The 19129-nt window shown below is 39.6% G+C and overlaps 2 protein-coding genes across 4 annotated transcripts in view; one reads left to right on the top strand and one right to left on the bottom strand.

The window, feature by feature from the left end:
• LOC101397933 (serine/threonine-protein kinase TNNI3K) overlaps positions 1-19129 on the bottom strand; it is a 300070-nt gene that overhangs the window by 58730 nt on the left and 222211 nt on the right. The window lies entirely within an intron of this gene.
• Positions 762-14794, top strand: LRRC53 (leucine rich repeat containing 53). The gene is given in 4 exon segments (XM_087420519.1): positions 762-849; positions 3125-3940; positions 9207-9722; positions 12393-14794. Coding segments are annotated over 4 exon segments (3822 nt in total).

Raw genomic sequence — 19129 nt, forward strand, 5'->3', positions numbered from 1 at the left:
TGGTAAAATTTAACATTTATTAAACAGTTAGAGCATATCATTTAACTCTTACAATATTCTGTAATGTAGGCTGTTATTATTATTTCTATTTTAAATATGAAAAGGCAAAAAAATAAGAAAAATTAAATAATCTAAGATAGTATAGCCAGAAAATGGCAGAACTGAATCAAAGCCAGGTAGATCTTGTGATGTTAGTGCTCCTGCATACTCCCTCTCTAAAAGCGGCATCTAGACCCATGAGGAATAACACAGTTGTAATTATGTAAGAGGCAGCGCCTGAGACTAGCTTCTGCACAGTAGAGAGAACCCCAGCCTGAGAGTTAAAAGACTTGAGGTTAAATACCTAATAGCTGTGTGACTTTGGATGGTTTATTAACCACTCTGGGCTTCAGTTTTCTCAGCCTCAAATTGAGTTGCAGAATTAAATAAGATAATGTATGTGCAAAAGCTCAACACCGTAAAGTGTTTTACAAAGTAACTAAATTTTTTAATAATCGATACTAATGGGTGTGCCCTGGATGGGAGATCTCTGAATTTATGGACAAATACTTTAACAGTTTCGTTTAAATTCTATACAAATTAAGGATTCTAGCCACTTATCTGGCATCTTGTGAGAACCCAAGGTGCTCGATAAAAAGCAGAAATCACCAAAATGCCTCATGAGCTGAGTATACTGAAATCGTGGATGATAAATGCCAGCATTACGACGTGCCTCACCCTCTACCTCCCTTTCAGGTGGATGGCTCATACTCTTTGCCATCATGCTGCGGTGGGTGGCAGCATGTCCTGCGTCATGTGTGGTGTGCGCCAAAGATGTGACCCTCTGTCACCAGCTAACCTATATAGTAGGTAATGAAACCAACAACTCTGAAAAGCAGTGTCTTGTGTACCTGGTAAATTTGTTGCCATGCCTTTCATTGTACTGACTCCTCTCTGGGCTCAGCCTGAAAGAGCTAAACTTTTAAAGAGCAAGCCTTTCACAGTGACTAAAGAATGATAACATTATTTTATTTTCCTGTTCCCTGTGTCTCAACCAAAGCTTGAGAGGTAATTGAGATACTTTACCATTACAAAAGAATACCACCATTTCATGCAGCTATATACTTTTTTATAGAAGAAAAAAATAGATCATTTTAATTATATTTTTGTCCACACTTTGTGCAGATTTGAACCCTACCTCTGGCTGGAAGAAATATCAATGAATCAAAAACCTGAAGTGCCATTGTTCAGCATTAGTAAGATTAAGTGATGTACCAGCAAAACAGATTATTATCAAAGTGCATCTAATTTTGAAAGTCTGGTCTTTTTTTATTGGTGGTAAATGAGCTGTAGAAATGCTGACAAGAAGCACCGCCTGTATTCATTACATATTGCTTGCTTAAGTCGACAATTTAATAAGACACCTTATTAACAAATTTGAGGAGAATGTGATTTACATCACGATATCCAAGAAGAGATAAACACGCTATAAGCTCTGCCAATGGAAAACTTTCAGAAACAAGTCTCAGTTAAGATGGAGTGAGAGAAGATGATTTCTTTTATTTCTAAGTTCCTATGACTCTCTGAGAATTCAGAGGTAGCTGTTATTGTCATCCCTGACAGGAGAGAGACAGCTTCAAGGCTAGCTGGTTGTACACTGTTTCCAATCAGTATTGAAAACAACTTAAACACTAAACTCTCATCCTCTCAAATGGATTTCCTGACTTCACTACGTATTTTTTTCTGATCAGAGATAGCTGGTGTCTGTAAGAAACAAATATTTCTCACCTACATTGCTGCACCTCTGTATCTCCCTTCTCATTTACAGAATAACACATTTGTGAGGTTAAATTTCATAAACACAGAGAATTAAAAGATTTGTGAGTGGAGCCTCTGTCTAGTGCTAGACAAGAAGTAATTGACAGAAACAATAGCCCGCTCCCTCAGAGTCAGTGAATCCCTAGAGGACGGGGGATCCATAAAAACAAAACTCCTTCAACCCATACCAAAAACAATGATGAGAAGAACAAAATGCCAAACTGGCCAGAATTAATAGAATTCAAATAATCAGTAATAAATACTACAAAAAACACCATGATTTAAGCTTGCTTGTGCCGCAGAGATGGGAGCAATTCTTCCAAAGGAAGGCACTCTGAAAATCCTTTGTCTTTTACTTTTTTTTTAAATTTCTTTGTTTCAGCGATGTTGTCTGAATTTCATAAGGGAATTGTGATTTGCTTCCCCCACGGGTGATTGTTCTAATATCACCTGTAGACCTCCCAGGGACAATGGACTCTTCCATCCTTATGACACTGTCATCTGCAGTCAAAACAATTTTAGCATGATAAAGATGTGTTACAATAACTCCTGATTATAATACATCTTTATTGAGTTAAAACGCTTCGATTTCTAATGACAGAGCAGTGATAGCTCTGAGGTGATTATGGTGAAGGGATTTAACAGTTGGAAGCCCTGAGTACCACCTGTCATCTCATGATGGACTTCATTGGAGGGAACAGATATTAGACAGGAAGCCAAGATGGCCGAGACTATAATGAGAACCCCACTGACTGATCCTCGGGTTGTCTGGAGAGAATATAGATCCTCACCAAGTTGCCAACTTTTAGCCTGGAGCTAAAAGGCAGAAACCAATGTTCCTCCTCACTCCCCCCACCCCAACCCGCACCTTTATGTTTGGGAGAAAAGATGATTGACTTCACGGCATAAATATACATTGCAAATGGAGAACTGGTTAGGAAGCCAGACACAGACTCATCTTTGTACTGGGCCAGCAGGGCTGGAGCAGGTCAGCACACAGCCCCACAGAAAGGAAGCCTAAAAAACACCACCTTCAAAAAAACATCAATGATAATAATCCCAAACAATGAATTAACCTTGACATCTAAAGGAACAGATGGATTATGTTTCTCAAATAAACATGTCATAGTAACAAAGAATATAAAAATCCATCATTCTGATAAAGAGCCGGCTTCCCCTTCAACTAAGGAATGGGAGAATCATCTTTATTTTGTTTATTGTGCTTACCCAGGTGATAAGCTTGCTTGGAGGGTATAGATTATCTTTGCTCCTCACTGTACTCACCCGTGTGTATCTTGCTTCTAGTTTGTGCTTTTCTTCCCCACAGCAGCCCCTGTGACCACGAGGGTTTTAATCGTCACTGATGGATACCTCTCCTCTATAGAGAGCACAAATCTGTCTCTCCTGTTTAATCTCGCCCTGCTCTCCTTGAGCAGAAATGGCATCGAGGATGTTCGGGAAGATGCCCTATGTGGCCTCTCCAAGTTGCGGACGTTGTTGCTGGAGCACAACCACATATCCAGCTCCTCGCTCACCGATCACACCTTCAGCGAGCTTCGCAGCCTTCGGGTGCTGGTGCTCAGCAATAATGCCCTCCACACCCTGCGGGGGTCCTGGTTCCGAAACACCAGGGGCCTGACCCGGCTCCAGCTGGATGGCAATCAGATCACGAATCTGACAGACGCTTCTTTCGCAGGCACACATCTCCACAGCCTCAGGCATCTGGATTTATCTAACAATTTTATTTCCTACATTGGGAAAGATGCCTTCCGGCCGTTGCCTCAATTGCAGGAAGTGGACCTTTCGCGAAATAGGTTGGCCCACATGCCGGATGTTTTTACTCCACTGACGCAGTTAATCCTTCTGAGCTTGGATAAGAACCAGTGGAGCTGCACTTGTGATCTCCGCCCCCTTGCCCGGTTTTTAAGAAGCTACATTAAGTCCTCTGCTCACAAGCTCAGGAATGCCAAGGACCTAAACTGTCAGCCGGCCACCACAGCTGTGGCCACTGCAAAGAGTGTGCTAAGGCTGTCTGAGACCAACTGTGACACCAAGGCTCCCAACCTCACTCTGGTTCTAAAGGACAGAAGCGCCCTCCTCCCAGGGCAGGATGTGGCCCTGCTGACTGTCTTTGGCCTTGCAGGTATGCCAGGGAGAAGCGTGTCCTCCTCTTCTCACTCCTCTTGTCCATATGCCTGACGTACACTAAATGACGCCTTGCTCAGGCACCTGGGGAAATGAGCCAGGGCTGGTGGAAGAGAGAGGTTGTCAGTAGAAGCGGGAAGATGTTAGCTGATTTGGCACAGGTTGCAAGAATTTCCTGTTGCAGAGAAGCTGACTAACATAGAGGAAAGAGCCTTGCAGAACTCAAGAGCTCTATCCTGGTACAATTAGCACTGTGATCCTGAGTAAGTTCACTTGCTATTTAGACTTCAGTTTTCCTGTCTGTAACGTGGGAATAGTATCTGTGTTTCATCAATTATCCATTCGCCAAGGAGTACCGGTACATCCATTAAGACACCAGGAGACAGGGATTAAAGAAGTTATGAGACCCAGCCCCTTTCCTCAAGGCACTCACACCTGTGTGCCTCTCCACGGTGCAGTAAGAATCAATGGGCCTTACCAAGTGCATTAGGAGATGCTATTACGCCAAGCACAGGCATCCTACACTATAGTGGTTGTACAGCAGTGATTGAGTGCATGAGCTCTGCAGTTGGACTATCCAGGTTGGAATCTTGGCTCTGCTCTTACTTGCTGTGTGACTTTGGGCAAGTCATTTGACCTCTCTGTGTCTTGGTTTCCTCCTGTTTGGGAGTTTTGAATTCTTCTAAGATTTCTGTTTGTCCAACTCGTTCAAATACTTGGCCCATATCTCCCCAGGCTGACTAAGGAGAGATTAATATTCAACCCTTTAAATTTTCTATGGTAGTTTAAAAAAATTTAAACTACGCAGCAGCTATCAGGACATCTCACTGGATGAACGATATAAAGTGATGCTTGGTGTCATTAGTTGAAGACCAGATATGCATGAGATTTCTTGAGTTATCAACCTCCATGTGTATTTTTCCCCTCCGCCTGCAGTGCATGGTGAAACTCTCTGCACCTGTGGGTCACCATGGTGATGAGAAAAGTGTGTGTGTGGGGGGGGTCCCCAAAACTGAAAAACCAGAGGCTCACAAATAGCATCCAGGAATGAACTGATGTATTTTGAACATGTGCTACAAATAATTATTCTATAGCGGCTTTCCAGAGAATTAATTGAACACCAGATTTTTAACTCCTGACAGTTAACACCTTTTTTTTGTGTGTGTGAGGAAGATTAGCCCTGAGCTAACATCGTTGCCAATCCTCCTCTTTTTGCGGAATGAGATTGGCCCTGAGCTAACATGTGTGCCCACTTTCCTTTATTTTATATGTGGGATGCTGCCACAGCGTGGCTTGATGGGCAGTGTGCAGGTGCGTGCCTGGATCCGAACCTGTGAACTCTGGGTGGCTGAAATGGAGCACGTGAACTTAACCACTACACCACCGGGCCAGCCCCCGGACGGTTACATTTTTAATCATGATAGATGGAGACCAACGTCAGGTTTAGATGATGGAACTACCACTAGCAGTAATCAAACTCACTTGGAAGTGAATTCAAATCTTCTCAGAAAGATAAATTATTTAAAAAACTGTGTAAATACGTCAGTAATTGTATGTGTTAAGAAATAACTTACCATAAAAGATAAAAGCAATAGGGCAGCAGAGAGTTTTTCCTTAAATGTGCTTCTTAGAATACTAGTTTGAGAGGACAATTAATAGACACGCCAACAAAAACACACGGAGACGCACCTATAAGCAATGAGTTGTGGCGTTCAAATAGATTTAGGCAATGCTGGATTAAACAAAGTGAAATAGGCTTCGTTACTGCGCCATTTCTCATTGTCTTTCATTTTCTAATGAGCATTATGAATATCTAAGAAAAAGATAGAAGATGGAGCATTTCTCCATCTTATTTGACCATAAACTCTTTTTTTCACAGAGGATTTCACTGAATTAAGTGTTTTGCAAGACATTATTTTGGAAATATTACAGTAGGATAATTTTCAGTATCTTCTAGGTATCTTTTAAACCTATTTTCAGAAAAGATTTTACTAACTTATCAACTCTGCATTAATGTAGAGATAGATACAAATTTTGGAAGACTCCTAATGTTTTGTCAAAATGATAGGAAGCTTAATATGCATGGATAAATTCTGATCAATTATAAATATGATTACATATATGTTAGGTTATAGGGTGTGAAATTATCATAATAATGTATCCTTCACTGAATAATTGTTAAAGATACTATTTTTAAAAGAGATTCTTTTTAAAAAAAACTCTGACTTTTGATATCAATTTATTCCATTAAGATTCTACTCCTGAAGTAAAAGTGTGGTCAATAATCTACACCTCTAGATTGTCGGAAAAAGACTTAGAACTATAATCTGGCCTCTGATTCCATTTTCTTCTTCAGCTATAGATAAATCATCACAATTCAAAGGAATATAAATAATCATATTCAGTGAATTTAAAACTAAAAAGTGGTTATTTGGCACCAAACACTGACATCTTGACACTTCCCATTCTGTGACCTGGTGGATAAAAAGAGAAAGCCTTCATGAAGCTGCATCTTGCTTTTGATACTTCAACGAGAGCTTATCATTAATTTTGTGTTTTGCTTTGTTTTGTTTCTCCAACTCAGAAAGATAGTCAGAACACTTTTTAAAAATAGCAACAATGCCCACGGCAATGAAAATTCAGCCATCTTAAGCACGTTCAGCCTGCCTACAAGCCTCATCTGCTGCTTTTGCTCTCTGCACTAATGGAAGGCGACCACACCTGAGTGGTAATGCGATCCAGACACTGCTCTAGCATCAGCAGCAGGAGATGAGTGGTTCCTTGCCCATTAGACACAATCAGAAGAGAAATTTTATCCTATAATCAGATTATGCCTACTCTCATTTCAATGGTTGATGCATGTATTTAAGGAAATTTAGGTCTTGCTTTCCTTTATTATTTGGTTTAGTAGCTGTATTAGCCATACAAAGTATTCTCTTAATGATGTGTTTTTTGGATTTTTTTTTCCTAATAGCTGAGTCTTCTAGGACGTAATAGGGTAACACAAAACCTAAACAGCAGCAGCAGCAGCAATCATAACCATAAGTCACAATGACCACTCATAGAACCTTACTATATCAAAGCACTGTATTAAACATGTTACATATATTACGTCATTCAATCTTTGAGTGGTGTTAATTATCCCCTTATTTTTCTAAGGAAAAATAAGGCTCAGAGAGGTTAGAAAACTTACCTAAGAAAAGTGTCAGAAGAGAGCTTTGGATCCTGAGTTTTCTTATTGCATGTAAGAGATAGAGTATTTCTAAAATTGTATTATTTTCATATATTTTTAACATTTTTAAACCAACACCCTTGTTTGGAATAACTCAAATTTTAAGATCTGGCAATAAAAATATCTGATCTAACTTTTGCTATTACTCTTAAAAAATGTGTGTCTTTAATAGAAATTAAATGATTTCAATATGTTGTAGCCCTCTCCAACAGTGTATTGTTGCCAAGTAAACTAAAATGGGGCTTATAAGACCTCAAGATCTGGTAAAACACACAAATGTTGGAGGATTTTACCAGAAACTGCTATTCTCTTTGGTTAATCTTCATCTTTAACAGAAACAAATGAAACAACCATGCCTGACACCTTCCCTTTTTTTTTCAAGTTTAAAAATTATCATCACTTTTCCACTCAAGTTGTCTACAATGGAGAGAATCAGGCATGATGCAGTCAATCAATGAGCCTAGAATGCTGGCATCGTCTCATTCACATCTCATTCATCTAGAAATGCCTTCACTGCCGGAGTCAGGGAACAGAGTTCTCTGGGGGAACCGACCTGCCCAAGGTCACACAGCAAGTTGTAGGCAGAGCTGGACTTAGAACACAGAGCCCCTAACTTGACTGTTATTGACACCATGTATCATCATCACCACCATTATCACTATGATGTCTTTCTGATCATCATTTTGGGGATCTGTAAGATTAGACCGCTAGGAATTTCATTACTAGAATTCATAAACAGAATTCTTTCTGTTTATTTAAGAATATTCAGCAAACATTTCTGGAGTGCTTCCTCTATGCCCGAGTAGTGGGCACTGGAGATATAATGTTGAACAAGACCGAAGAGGTCCTCTTCCTCACAGTGCTTGATTCTAGCAGGGGAGGACAGATGGTGAACAAGAAAATGAATAAGCAAACATAATAATTTTATACTGGTATAAGTGCCAAGGGAAAAAGGAAATCCTTGTGGAAGACAGGGAGATGGGGCATAACTCAGAGACTTTGGTTTGAACATCTAGGTGGTTGAGGATGCCACTGGTTGAGATGGGAAACAGCGGGGGAGAAGCAGGTTAGACTCTCTGCTTGAGCCTGAGAAACACTGCCCATTATAGTTTTATTCAGAGGAGAAGCTGTACCTACATAGAAAATGAAACAACAGGGCCAGGCCGTCTGGGATTAGATGTCAATCATTTTACTGTGGGAGTTCATAGAAGGGAGTGATCTTTGCAAAATAGGAAAAACAGCAAAGGTATAGAGAAATGTGGAGGTATTGATTTAGATTTTAAAGAATAAATAAAATTCAAATAAGCAGAGATAGGAGAAAGTATTACAAGCATCACTAAGAGCATACACAAAGGCTTAGAAGGACATTTTAAGACTAATGAATTGAAGAGTCTGAAACATAGTGTTTGAATGTGGGAAATAATGAAAGATAAGGCTAGGAAGGGAGGTTATAGCCAGATTGCACTGAGTCTTGAATGTCAAGGAGTTTGGCCTTTATGCTAATAGGAATACAATGATGTATTCTGAGCTAGGGGTGAATCTTTAGGAATGATTAAAATATAGCAATAGCTTGTAGAATCAATTTTTCTTTTTGAAGAGGTTATGGTATATGAGAATTTCAGGGTATATACTAAATGAGGTCTATTTTGTGGATTAACTATGGGATTAAGAAATTGGAAATTTGGAATTAAACTGGTTTCCCATAGGCAGAAAAAGAATTTTAATGCAGGAATTATTTTATCTTGAATGAATTTTAGTCCATGAAAAAAACCTTTTTTCTACCAAAGACATTGCAGATGGTATTGTTTCTTATAATTTTTAACAGATACAAAGAAAGATTCAAATCAGAAAACAGAACAATGTCGATTAAATAGCCTCTCTCTGGACTGATATTTTTCCACATGGTGATTGACTTCCCATGCATTCCAATGCCCTTTAAGCCATTAACCTTGATATTTGTGGATTTCACATCTGGCGATTTATATGTTTCTCCTATGATGTTATCTTTTAATGGTCTCTCTATTTGTCACAGGAGCTGTTGGTCTCATTTGCCTAGGTTTAGTTGTATTTAACTGGAAACTCCAACAAGGCAAAGCAAATGAACACACATCAGAAAACTTTTGTTGCAGAACCTTTGATGAATCCCTGTGTGCTCATGAGGCAAGAAATTACCACGCTAAGGGATACTGTCACTGCCACTTAACTCACGAAAACGAGATAAAGGTTATGTCCATTGTGGGATCCAGAAAGGAAATGCCACTTTTACAGGAAAGCAGCCATCAAGCAGCACTGGCCTCTAAGTCCACAGCCCTTGACAGATCGTTTAGAAACCTGAAAGGGAAGGACCATGGGGCAAACAGCACGTTCTTCTGCCTCGGTGGCAGATTGCTACAGTCAGGATGTTCAGAGCCTCCTGGGAATATGGCAGCTCTTAATGAAGCAGGCTTATTTACACGATATTGTCCAAGAAGAGTTGAAAAGCTAAGGAATCTTGAGCATGGGGAAGGCCAGCCTCAAACTCTGCCACAGCACGTAACAAGGACAATAGGTGAGTTGTATTGTTTTAGAAAATCCAACTCTGTTTAAATCCCTCTGAAGGAGGTGGCTTCCTTTAATTTCCTTGACAGAGGAATTCCATAAAAATCATTGTAGCACCAATCTATTCCTCTTCTAAGATACTGAGGCTGTGTGTGTGTGGGTGGGTGTGGGTGTGTGGGTGTGTTTGGGGTGAGGTGTAGATGGAGACTCCCCACCCTCAGGAGGAGAGAGTACATTTTGCACCTATTGGAAAGTAAATTTTTTGACCCAACACCTAACAATGTTAAAAAAAAAAAAAAAAAAAAAGAAGCCTCTTAAATAGCAATAGCGCTGTTAAGATTTATGGGACGCTGAGTATCGGCTTCCAATCCAACATCCTTCGAGCAATTCTGCAGTAAGCAACCTTCTTAGAGCATGACATGTTAGAGGAATGGGCCTTCTAATGCTAGTGATTCATTTCAGGAATGATGTCAAGACACACACTTTGCTTGCTGAGCTGTCAGAGATGATAACTTCCCAGTCCAGGGAAAGTCAGGACTTAATTCATGGTCCCATGTTGGGAGCCAAGTGAATCTGGCCATGACATCTACCCACTGTACATGGGCGACGTCAATATTTAGGTGGAGGCAATGAATTAAATGTCTTCCTTTTTCTTCCTAAATAGTAAGGCAATGCTTTCAGGCTCAGCAGTGAAAACTTTGACAGCTGCTCTGTAAAGAAGTTCCTGTCATTTATTTGAATTGGTTTACAACAAGCAGAGCTTTCTCTCAGAACATGAATGACAGAGGTGCTGCAATAAGAAATTCTTACCATGGGGATCCAGCCCTCAGGAGGGATTTGGGGACAATTGGAAAAGAATGAAACTGTATGTTATTTCACGTGTGGCATAAGGCAGGATGTGAATTTATCCCACTGTATCCCCAGACTCCAGTTCTTAACAGTTTCTGGGGACTGATGATTTGACTCAAGAGAGCAATGGCCAAGGAAAGAAACATCTGCCATAGAAACCAGATCAGATGGGTTTTATTTTATAAAGAAATAAGCACTTAGTCTTTCAATAGAATCGTACCTTAGGCAGACGTTTCTTTTTGGCTTTGTCCAACGCCTTAACCTCTCTATGGGAAACTCCTATACTGGAGGGAATGTGGTCTCTTAACCATTTAAAATCCAGTCCCTTGTTTCACACAGAGAACACTGGTTTGTCAAATTAATACAATTACTTTTAAGAAAGACTTGAAATTTTGCCACATGCCAGGCATTGTACTGAATCCGGATTGGACAGGTATTTGAGAAGAAAGCAACCAAGGCCACACCTGCTCCAGAACAGAAGTCAGTAAGAAGCAATCTTACTCTGATTATGCCTTCTCACTTGGGAACACAGAATCACAGTATTTCAGGGGTAGAGGAGACTTCAGAGGTGTTCTAGTCCAAAGGTCTTAATACTTATCTTTGAGTCACAGAACTCTTTTAGAATCTGATAAAGGCTACAAATTCTTTCCCCAAAATAATTTTGTACCCACATGAAGTTCCCATCTAGTCTAATCTCCTGATGCCCAGTGAGTAAGTGGCTTCTCCAAGATCACTCAAAAAGTTGAAAGCAGATCTTAGATTAGAGTTAGATGCTAGCCTGGAGCTTAGTTCACCTCTGTCTTTCTATCACTGGACAGAAATACTTCTTTCTTCTTCTGGATAAAACAAAATTTCACAAAATAAGAGAAAGTACAGCTATAAGATGTAATTTTAAACTTAATATGCATTGTGGTTAAGAGGATGGGGTTTAGTGTCAGACAGACCTGAGTCAAGTTCTGCCCGTGTCATTTAGCTGACATGTGACTAGGGGAGACCACTCAGCCTCTCTAAGCTTGTTTCTTCATCTGTACAAGTGATAGGATAACAGGGCTTGTCCACTGGATCAGGTCTCTTGTGACTACTAAATGAGATAATGAATGTATAATATTTAGCACAATGCCTGGCTCTTAGTATATACTCAATTAATGGTAAATATTACTATTATTTTGTTTGATTAATATTATTTAACATGTATAATTAATATTATATTAACATGCCCAACTTAAAAGTCCCAGAGAGAGATTTCTGCAACACAGACTAGTCCATATGCCAAAGTACTTATTCATTTAAGAGATATTTAATGAATAGTGTATTAAGTGATGAGAAATAAGACAGATGTGGTCTCTGCTTTGATGAAGCCAACAGTATCACAAATATTTCTCTTTTGTTGTTGAGGTTATTCTCTGTTTGAAACCTGAACACTACTCAATACTGAATCATGTTCTTCCTTATATTTAGTTCCAAGTGGGAAATGAATGCAGAAAAACATTACTATGGCCATTTGAAAAGAATTTAGATATTATTCATATTTAAAGCTAATCTAACTAACAACTAATCCAAAGAGGTATAACTATGAACATTTTTATTTCTAATTCCACGGCTTTTAAGTCAGCATTACAACTGATTAAAATGTGGCCATAAAGAGTGTCATTGCACACACACCAAAATGCCAAACGTCCTTTGTGGCTTTGGTTAAAAATTAGGAAATATTCAAGAATTGCCATAATCAGAAGAGCCATTTTTGCACCTTTCATAAGATTTCTAAGCATCTGTTTGGTTGGGGTAATAAAACTCTGCTCAGTGCTAAATTCCTGCATTTATTGTTCAGCAGATATCAGCAGTGACACATTTAGTAGAAGGTATGCAACATCCGCTTCAGCCTTGGCAAGAGAAAGTCTTGAAAAGCATTTAACAAATGAATCATGGCAGCCTCCAATAGAAAAAGAAGACAATGGCTTACAACCTCACAGGCAGAGACATTTTATTACAAGCTCATCATCCAAGCCTTGTGAGCCTGAGGAACACTATGTACAAAAGATCTTACAAAAACATAGATCGAAACATGATGATCCATGTGGACTGTTAAAACGGAGCAAGCCTAGGTATTTTCAGCCAAACAATTCTCTTATCTGTAAATATGTGCCCTGTGATCAATTTCAAGATTACATGAAAAAAAAGAAGCCAAATCGTCGAGAACATTCAAAGCCCAAGAAGGAGCAAATCCAAATTAACAGTGCAATAGAAAGATTTCTTATGAGTGAGAACAACATGGAATTATCGGGGTTATCAACAAAAATCAAGGAAACATATTCCCCTAAGAGTGTCAGCTTCCATGATCCTGATTTAGTAGAAAAAGATAAGTTAGTGATGTCATCCAAAACACCAACCCATTGGAAACAGCAGAAAAGTCAAAGTAACCACCTGACCACCTTGGATGTCAAAAATTGTAGCAATCTTCAGGAGAAAAACAAAGGAGGAAAATGGCTTACGGATCCACAGATTCTGAAAAAGAAGAAAACCAATCAATCTGACCTCAAAGGGAAAATTAAAGGACAAAATTTAAGGATAAAATTAAATTTACACCCTTTTAGAAAAGTCAGAGTCCATCCAGAAAAATCTTTGCCAGAACTACCAAAGAAACGCAAACAAGCATTGTTACCTCCTAATAAACTATCCAAAGCTTCTGAGAAAGAAGCGAAAACAAATCTTGTGTCCTCTGCCAATTTCTTCCAACAGCCAGAGAGTAACAACTATTTTAGACTCACTTCAAAGAGGCTGCCTCTCAAACATGTCCCAAAGCAGACCCCGTACTACAAAAAAACCACTAAAAAGGCTCCTGTGCTCAGTGATAACAACTCATCTGTAGCGAACCAGAGCTCTGTGGAAGGCAACAGTCAGCCTGATGATCACATTCCTGGTAGAAACCCATCAACATTGCTTCAGCACCCACCCACTGTAGCTGAACACTGGTGCTCACACTCTCAATCCTCAAGTGAGCAAGCGGAAGGTGCAACTCATCTTGCATTGGAAGTTCCTGGTTATTTACCAACTACTTGGGAAAATACAGGAAGTGATATTTTACCATCCAGCTATTCCAGGGAAGCAACTGATCAAAGGGCATCAGAGCCCACTGAGCCCATGGAGCAGGACAAATTGAGGACCAGTGAGCTGAACAAGTTTGCTTTGTCTCTGGGGAATCAAACACAACTTGTAGGTGTCCACAAGACTGATGCCTATAAGGAACATACTTTAGATCAAAACCAAGCTTTACAACACGTAGAGTGACACTCAAGTCATGAACAGCTTGGAAATGAAGAAAAAGTATTAATGACAAAACCCAAAATGTCACATCAAATTGTGGAAAGTTGTATTATGGATGAGGGAAATAATGAAGAAGGAAAACTTCCTAAAACAGAAACTTATGATTTCTCTCCCATTCCCCGGACACAATCCAAGGGCAAGCTAACATTTATGAAGACAAATTCTACTCCATGCGAAGATAGACTAGAGCTTCCTAAGGATACCAGTGTTTCTCTCAGAACTCAAGCCATGTGGCATCTCACCAACAGTGGCGAAAAAGGAATTGTCAGCGTAAATGCATTGCCCAGAGATGACAGCACTGAAACACTAGAGATAAAAATAGTAGGAAAAGAAAAGAAAAAAATGCTCCATGAAAGCAAGGCAAATTCCAGTATGTTAATTAGGACCACACAGATGACCTTAAGAGGCACTACAAAAGAAAAACAGCAAACCGGGGAAAATGGAGAAAGTGTAAAACATATATTATATGATTCAAGCTCTGCTGAGGCGACTATGACAGCTAAGGATTTGAGCATCACGAATGCCCGTGAAACCAAAAATAGACTACCTCGTAGTGAGACAGATCTTAAAGTTAACAGTAACATGCATACTTTGAGAGAAGCTCAAAATATTCAGCCAGATAAAGATAACAGTGCACATAAAGAAGAAGGAAGGACAGCAGAGACGCAGGAAGCACTTTCTCTCTTACCCGAGTTAAAAGACGTTAGTTTTGAGGCAGAAAATGAGGTGCCTCTAATTCCTCGAAGAACAAATGAAGCTGAAAACTCTGCTCCAAAACCTACACTGTATCCACCATCTGCTGATTATGCTAATACACCACCCTTAGAGGCAGAACAAAGTGAACAAAATAAGTCAAATAATAATCATTTTCTATTTCAGCTTTCTTCAAAAGGACACACAAACACCCCCTAGCCTTTGCATGCATTTCAAATGCATTATTTTGGAGGAAAAATCCCCAGTAACCCTTTGTTATCAATGAAATAAAAATACACAGTTGAATATAATGCAAAAATCATAGATGGAGCCAGAAGATATGTTTGACACCATTAATTGGGTTTGCTTCTCTAAGGAATGGGAAAATGGGAGAGAAAAGTTTTACCTAGTTCTGGAAAAGAAAGCAAACATTAAAAAAAAGAAGCCTTAAGCAAATGAAAGATTAAATAAGAAAAAACTACTTGAGCAGATTTACACTTGATGTTTATTTTATGGAAATTAGTATACACATCTCAATTAGTGGTATTACAATATTGCTTTCTACACAGACGATTATATATTCATATTTGTGCCTGATCTGTTTTCCTAATTATGTTATGAAAATAAAAATTGAGCTTTGTTTGTTAACTGTAGTCTAGCTGATATACATATTGGTATATTTCAACCATTTGCAACTGTTCTGTTGACAATTATCTTAGATCATAAGTAGAAGTTTTTAAAACCTATTATTTCTCTAAGAGAAAAAAATTACGGATTTCCAGGGGTAGTAGACCATTTCTGTAAAGTCTGTAAAATCCTATAAATCCACTAGGTGGAGATCTCAGCTTCAATCATTTTAGAACAAAAGGGGCTTCAAGAACAACACAATGGATCCTGAACAAAAGGAATTTTAATGAGCTTTATTGCCAATTGTTATTAACTTTAGATTTTGAAGACTAAATTCCCCATTAGCATGTAAGCTTTCAAGGTTTGATCTCTTGAGTTTAGTGTGCCACTGTTGTTTGGTGTGAGTACTCCTCCTTGTGCACAGGAATTAAACGTCCTTATGAATATTAGATTTAAAAGCAATAGTAGAATAAGCCTCTCTCATTCAAAGCTACACTTATTTGAAAGACAGAGGTATACTCAAACAATTTTATTATTGATATGCCAGTAAAATGTTGAAAACAAACCTTCATGGTATAGAATATTACAATATTTCACCTACTGGGAAAAGAAGTTGCAAAGACAACTAGCTTTCTCCGCCCCTAACTCCACATCTAAGTCTCTGCATCTTTATATCCACATTCAGCAACATTATAAAGCCTAAAAGACTCTTAGAACAACGTAAATATTACTTACATGCCCCATCTACCTTCTGTTTTCTTTCCTATTTAGAATTGCCAGCAAAAGACATAAGTTTCTCATTTTGAAAGTCCCTAACATTATTCTCTCTCTTTTTTCTCTTTTCTCCCTGGATTCAAAATTTCCTTGCTTTTAACTCCAACTCCTCTCCTCTCTATGTTTGTTCAGCCTCTCTGCTTGAGCTTCACTCCTATGCCATCTGTCTGCCTCCCCTGATCCCACCTCATTTGGTTAAGCACCTTTAAGGTGAGAAGAGCATCGATGCCGACTTCTTGCACAATAACTTTCCTGGATTCTAGTTGACAGCTCCCTCAGTTTTGTAGACCAGGTTACTTTTTTTCTCGGTAGCTATCTTTCTTTTTCCTTCCTTTTTTTTTTAAGCACCTTCACCTTACTGCAGAGCCTTTAGCCTTGTTTCCCTCTCACTGGCAACAAGCTCCCTGATATCTGAGGGTCTAACGAGTACTCTGGTCACTAGCTGATTCTCAGAAGGCAGCGACGATGGTTTTCCTGAACTCTTTCCTCTCTTCCATTTCCCAAATCCAGTCTTTCACCTCCTTATGATGTTCTGTTTCCTCTGAAGTAGTTCTCTTGCTCCTGAATCCCCATGGTAACCACTGTAGTCTTTGAGTACTGATTGACTGGATTCCTGCAATAACAGCTCAGCTGGAGGCTCTGACTTCAGTGTCTTTTGTTTCCATTTCAGCCCACCAGTTCTCTGTCTTTATTGGGCACAAATCACCTGTTGCTTGTTAAAATGCAAAGTGCCAGGCTCCATCCCAGAAACTTGGATTCAGTAGATTTAGAATAGGGCCCCAGAATCTTCATTTTAACAAACATTCCAGGGTAACCTGAAGCGTCATATGCAGCCCACACGTTAAGAAACAATGCTTAGCCATTCCAATGCCCACCAGAAGATAATTCAGGGCCTGCCTCACTACAGGAACTACACACAGTTCTTTGAGTAAGTGAATAAATCCTTTCATACCAAACTCAGACGAATTTTCCCAAAAAATTACCTTTATCATATCTCTTCACTACTTTAGGGACAAAAACATAATTGCCTAGAATTTTATGTCCAAATTCCCTACTCTGTTTTCCAAAGCTTTTTCCAAAATCTGATCCCATCTAACTATCAGGACTTTTTTCCACCTCTCACTGTTTTCCAATAAGCATTTCCCATCCCCATCGGCTGGTGTTCTCACTGTCCTCTTCCATCTCTGTGGGTCTTGCCTAAGAAGGCATACATAGGAGACAATAACGTGCTTCGGATTCAAGGAGTGAGGCAAAGACAGATATGAAAGAAAGAACGAGTAGTGAAGTTGATAACCTAGAAAGCAATGACCAGGAGAGCATGATGTTCGTGTCTAAAGATGAACTTGCTTCAAATAATGCCTATTACAGAGATTTAACCCCTCAGTGGCTACAATGTTCCAATGACTAGTAAGACTCTCCCTCACGTCATTTCTCTCAATGAATTTGCACATGTTCTCTGTGCTTGGACTGTTTTTCTTTCTCACCAACCCCTTTCATTCAGCAAACTCCTATTTATGCTTGTGATCTCAGCTTGTGTCACTTCTTCCAGGAAGACTTTCCTGACCTACACTGTCTCTTTGTCCCCCACATTCTCGTGTCCTTTACTATGCATTCTCATCCACTCTTGTTTTCCTTCATTTTGGCTTGTAACTATAAAATCATTAATGTGTTCATTCAGTTAATCTCCATATGACCACTAGGCTGCAAGCTCCATTGAGAGCACATCTCCATTGAATCCCCAGCTCCTGTTCCTGGGGCTGTATATAGTAGATACTCAATAAATAATTGTTGAAGGAAACAATGAAAACTAGCCCATTGTTTCCTTTTTCTTCACCACTCAGCCTACTGACATGGTGAAGACCTTACAGGGCAACGCTATGACGACTCAGGCATGTCACATACGGAAGCAGCTCAACCTCTCAATGCTGGGGTGGGTACCATAGCCAAGCCAGGGCCCACCTGACCGACAACCCAGATATTGACCACCACTCAGAGACTTTGCTTTCCCGCTATGCTCCTCCCCATCCTCCTCCCTGATCCTCATCCCTAGGATGTGCTGACAGGCTTCACTGCTCAGCAGTAAAACTTTTCCACTTAAGCACTTGATTTTGGGCCTCTTAGAAATTTATTTTTTAATCTTAAATATACTCTCCTTTGGCCCTATTCTGTTTCTTTTTCATTTTCCAGCCTGTTACTTGTGGCATCCATTCTACCCAAAAAATGCTTTTAGAAGCTGCCAATGACTTGCTTCTATCTCCAAATTAAAACTCCTATATGTCCCTTATCTACAATCATGAAGAGTCAGTTAATAAAAGCAAAAGGGATTCCCTTGATTGTTACTTTATGTCATTCTTTGGAACAGCTCACACCCCACCAAGAGAAGGAAATTCTAGATTAGGTGCTTGACACACATATTCCTAGAAAATATGCCTGCAGCTTATTTTAAAAGACAAGGAAAGCTTTACACAAACTATTTTTTTTTTTTTTTGTGAGGAAGATCAGCCCTGAGCTAACATCCGAAGCCAATCCTCCTCTTTTTGCCAAGGAAGACTGGCCCTGGGCTAACATCCATGCCCATCTTCCTCTACTTTATATGGGACGCCACCACAGCATGGCTTGACAAGTGGTGCATTGGTGCGCACCTGGGATCCGAACCTGCGAACCCTCTGGCCGCCGCAGCGGAGCGCGCGCACTTAACCACTGCACCACCGGGCCGGCCCCTTTTGCAAACTATTTTAAGTCACATAATTTTCAAAACAAAATTTTCTGGACATTGCAATTCAGATGAGAGATTGGAGGCATTGATAAGCAATAGTGGTATTCATTCATTTACTCAACAAATACTTTTGAGCATCTACTATGTACAGGTCTAGGTGCTGGGGTTACAGCAGCAAACAAAACAAACAAACATAAATACCTGCTTTTATGGAGCTAACATTCTGGTACTGAGAGAAGACTCTACACAAATAAATATATAGAGTGTCAGATTGAATGGTCAGGAGAAGAGGTTATTTCTTTGGAGATACTCAATCCTTTTCCCATAATCTTCACTTTTCTTCATAGGAGTTTCCGTCTACACTTGTGGGATTGGGTAATGACTTGGTCTGGGTTTTCTCTTTAGAAAAAGAATGGGAAACTTGCTTTCTCCTTCCA

The sequence above is a fragment of the Ceratotherium simum genome, chromosome 2, assembly GCF_057802395.1.
Source record: "Ceratotherium simum simum isolate JZ-2026a chromosome 2, ASM5780239v1, whole genome shotgun sequence".
Lineage (NCBI taxonomy): Eukaryota > Metazoa > Chordata > Mammalia > Perissodactyla > Rhinocerotidae > Ceratotherium > Ceratotherium simum.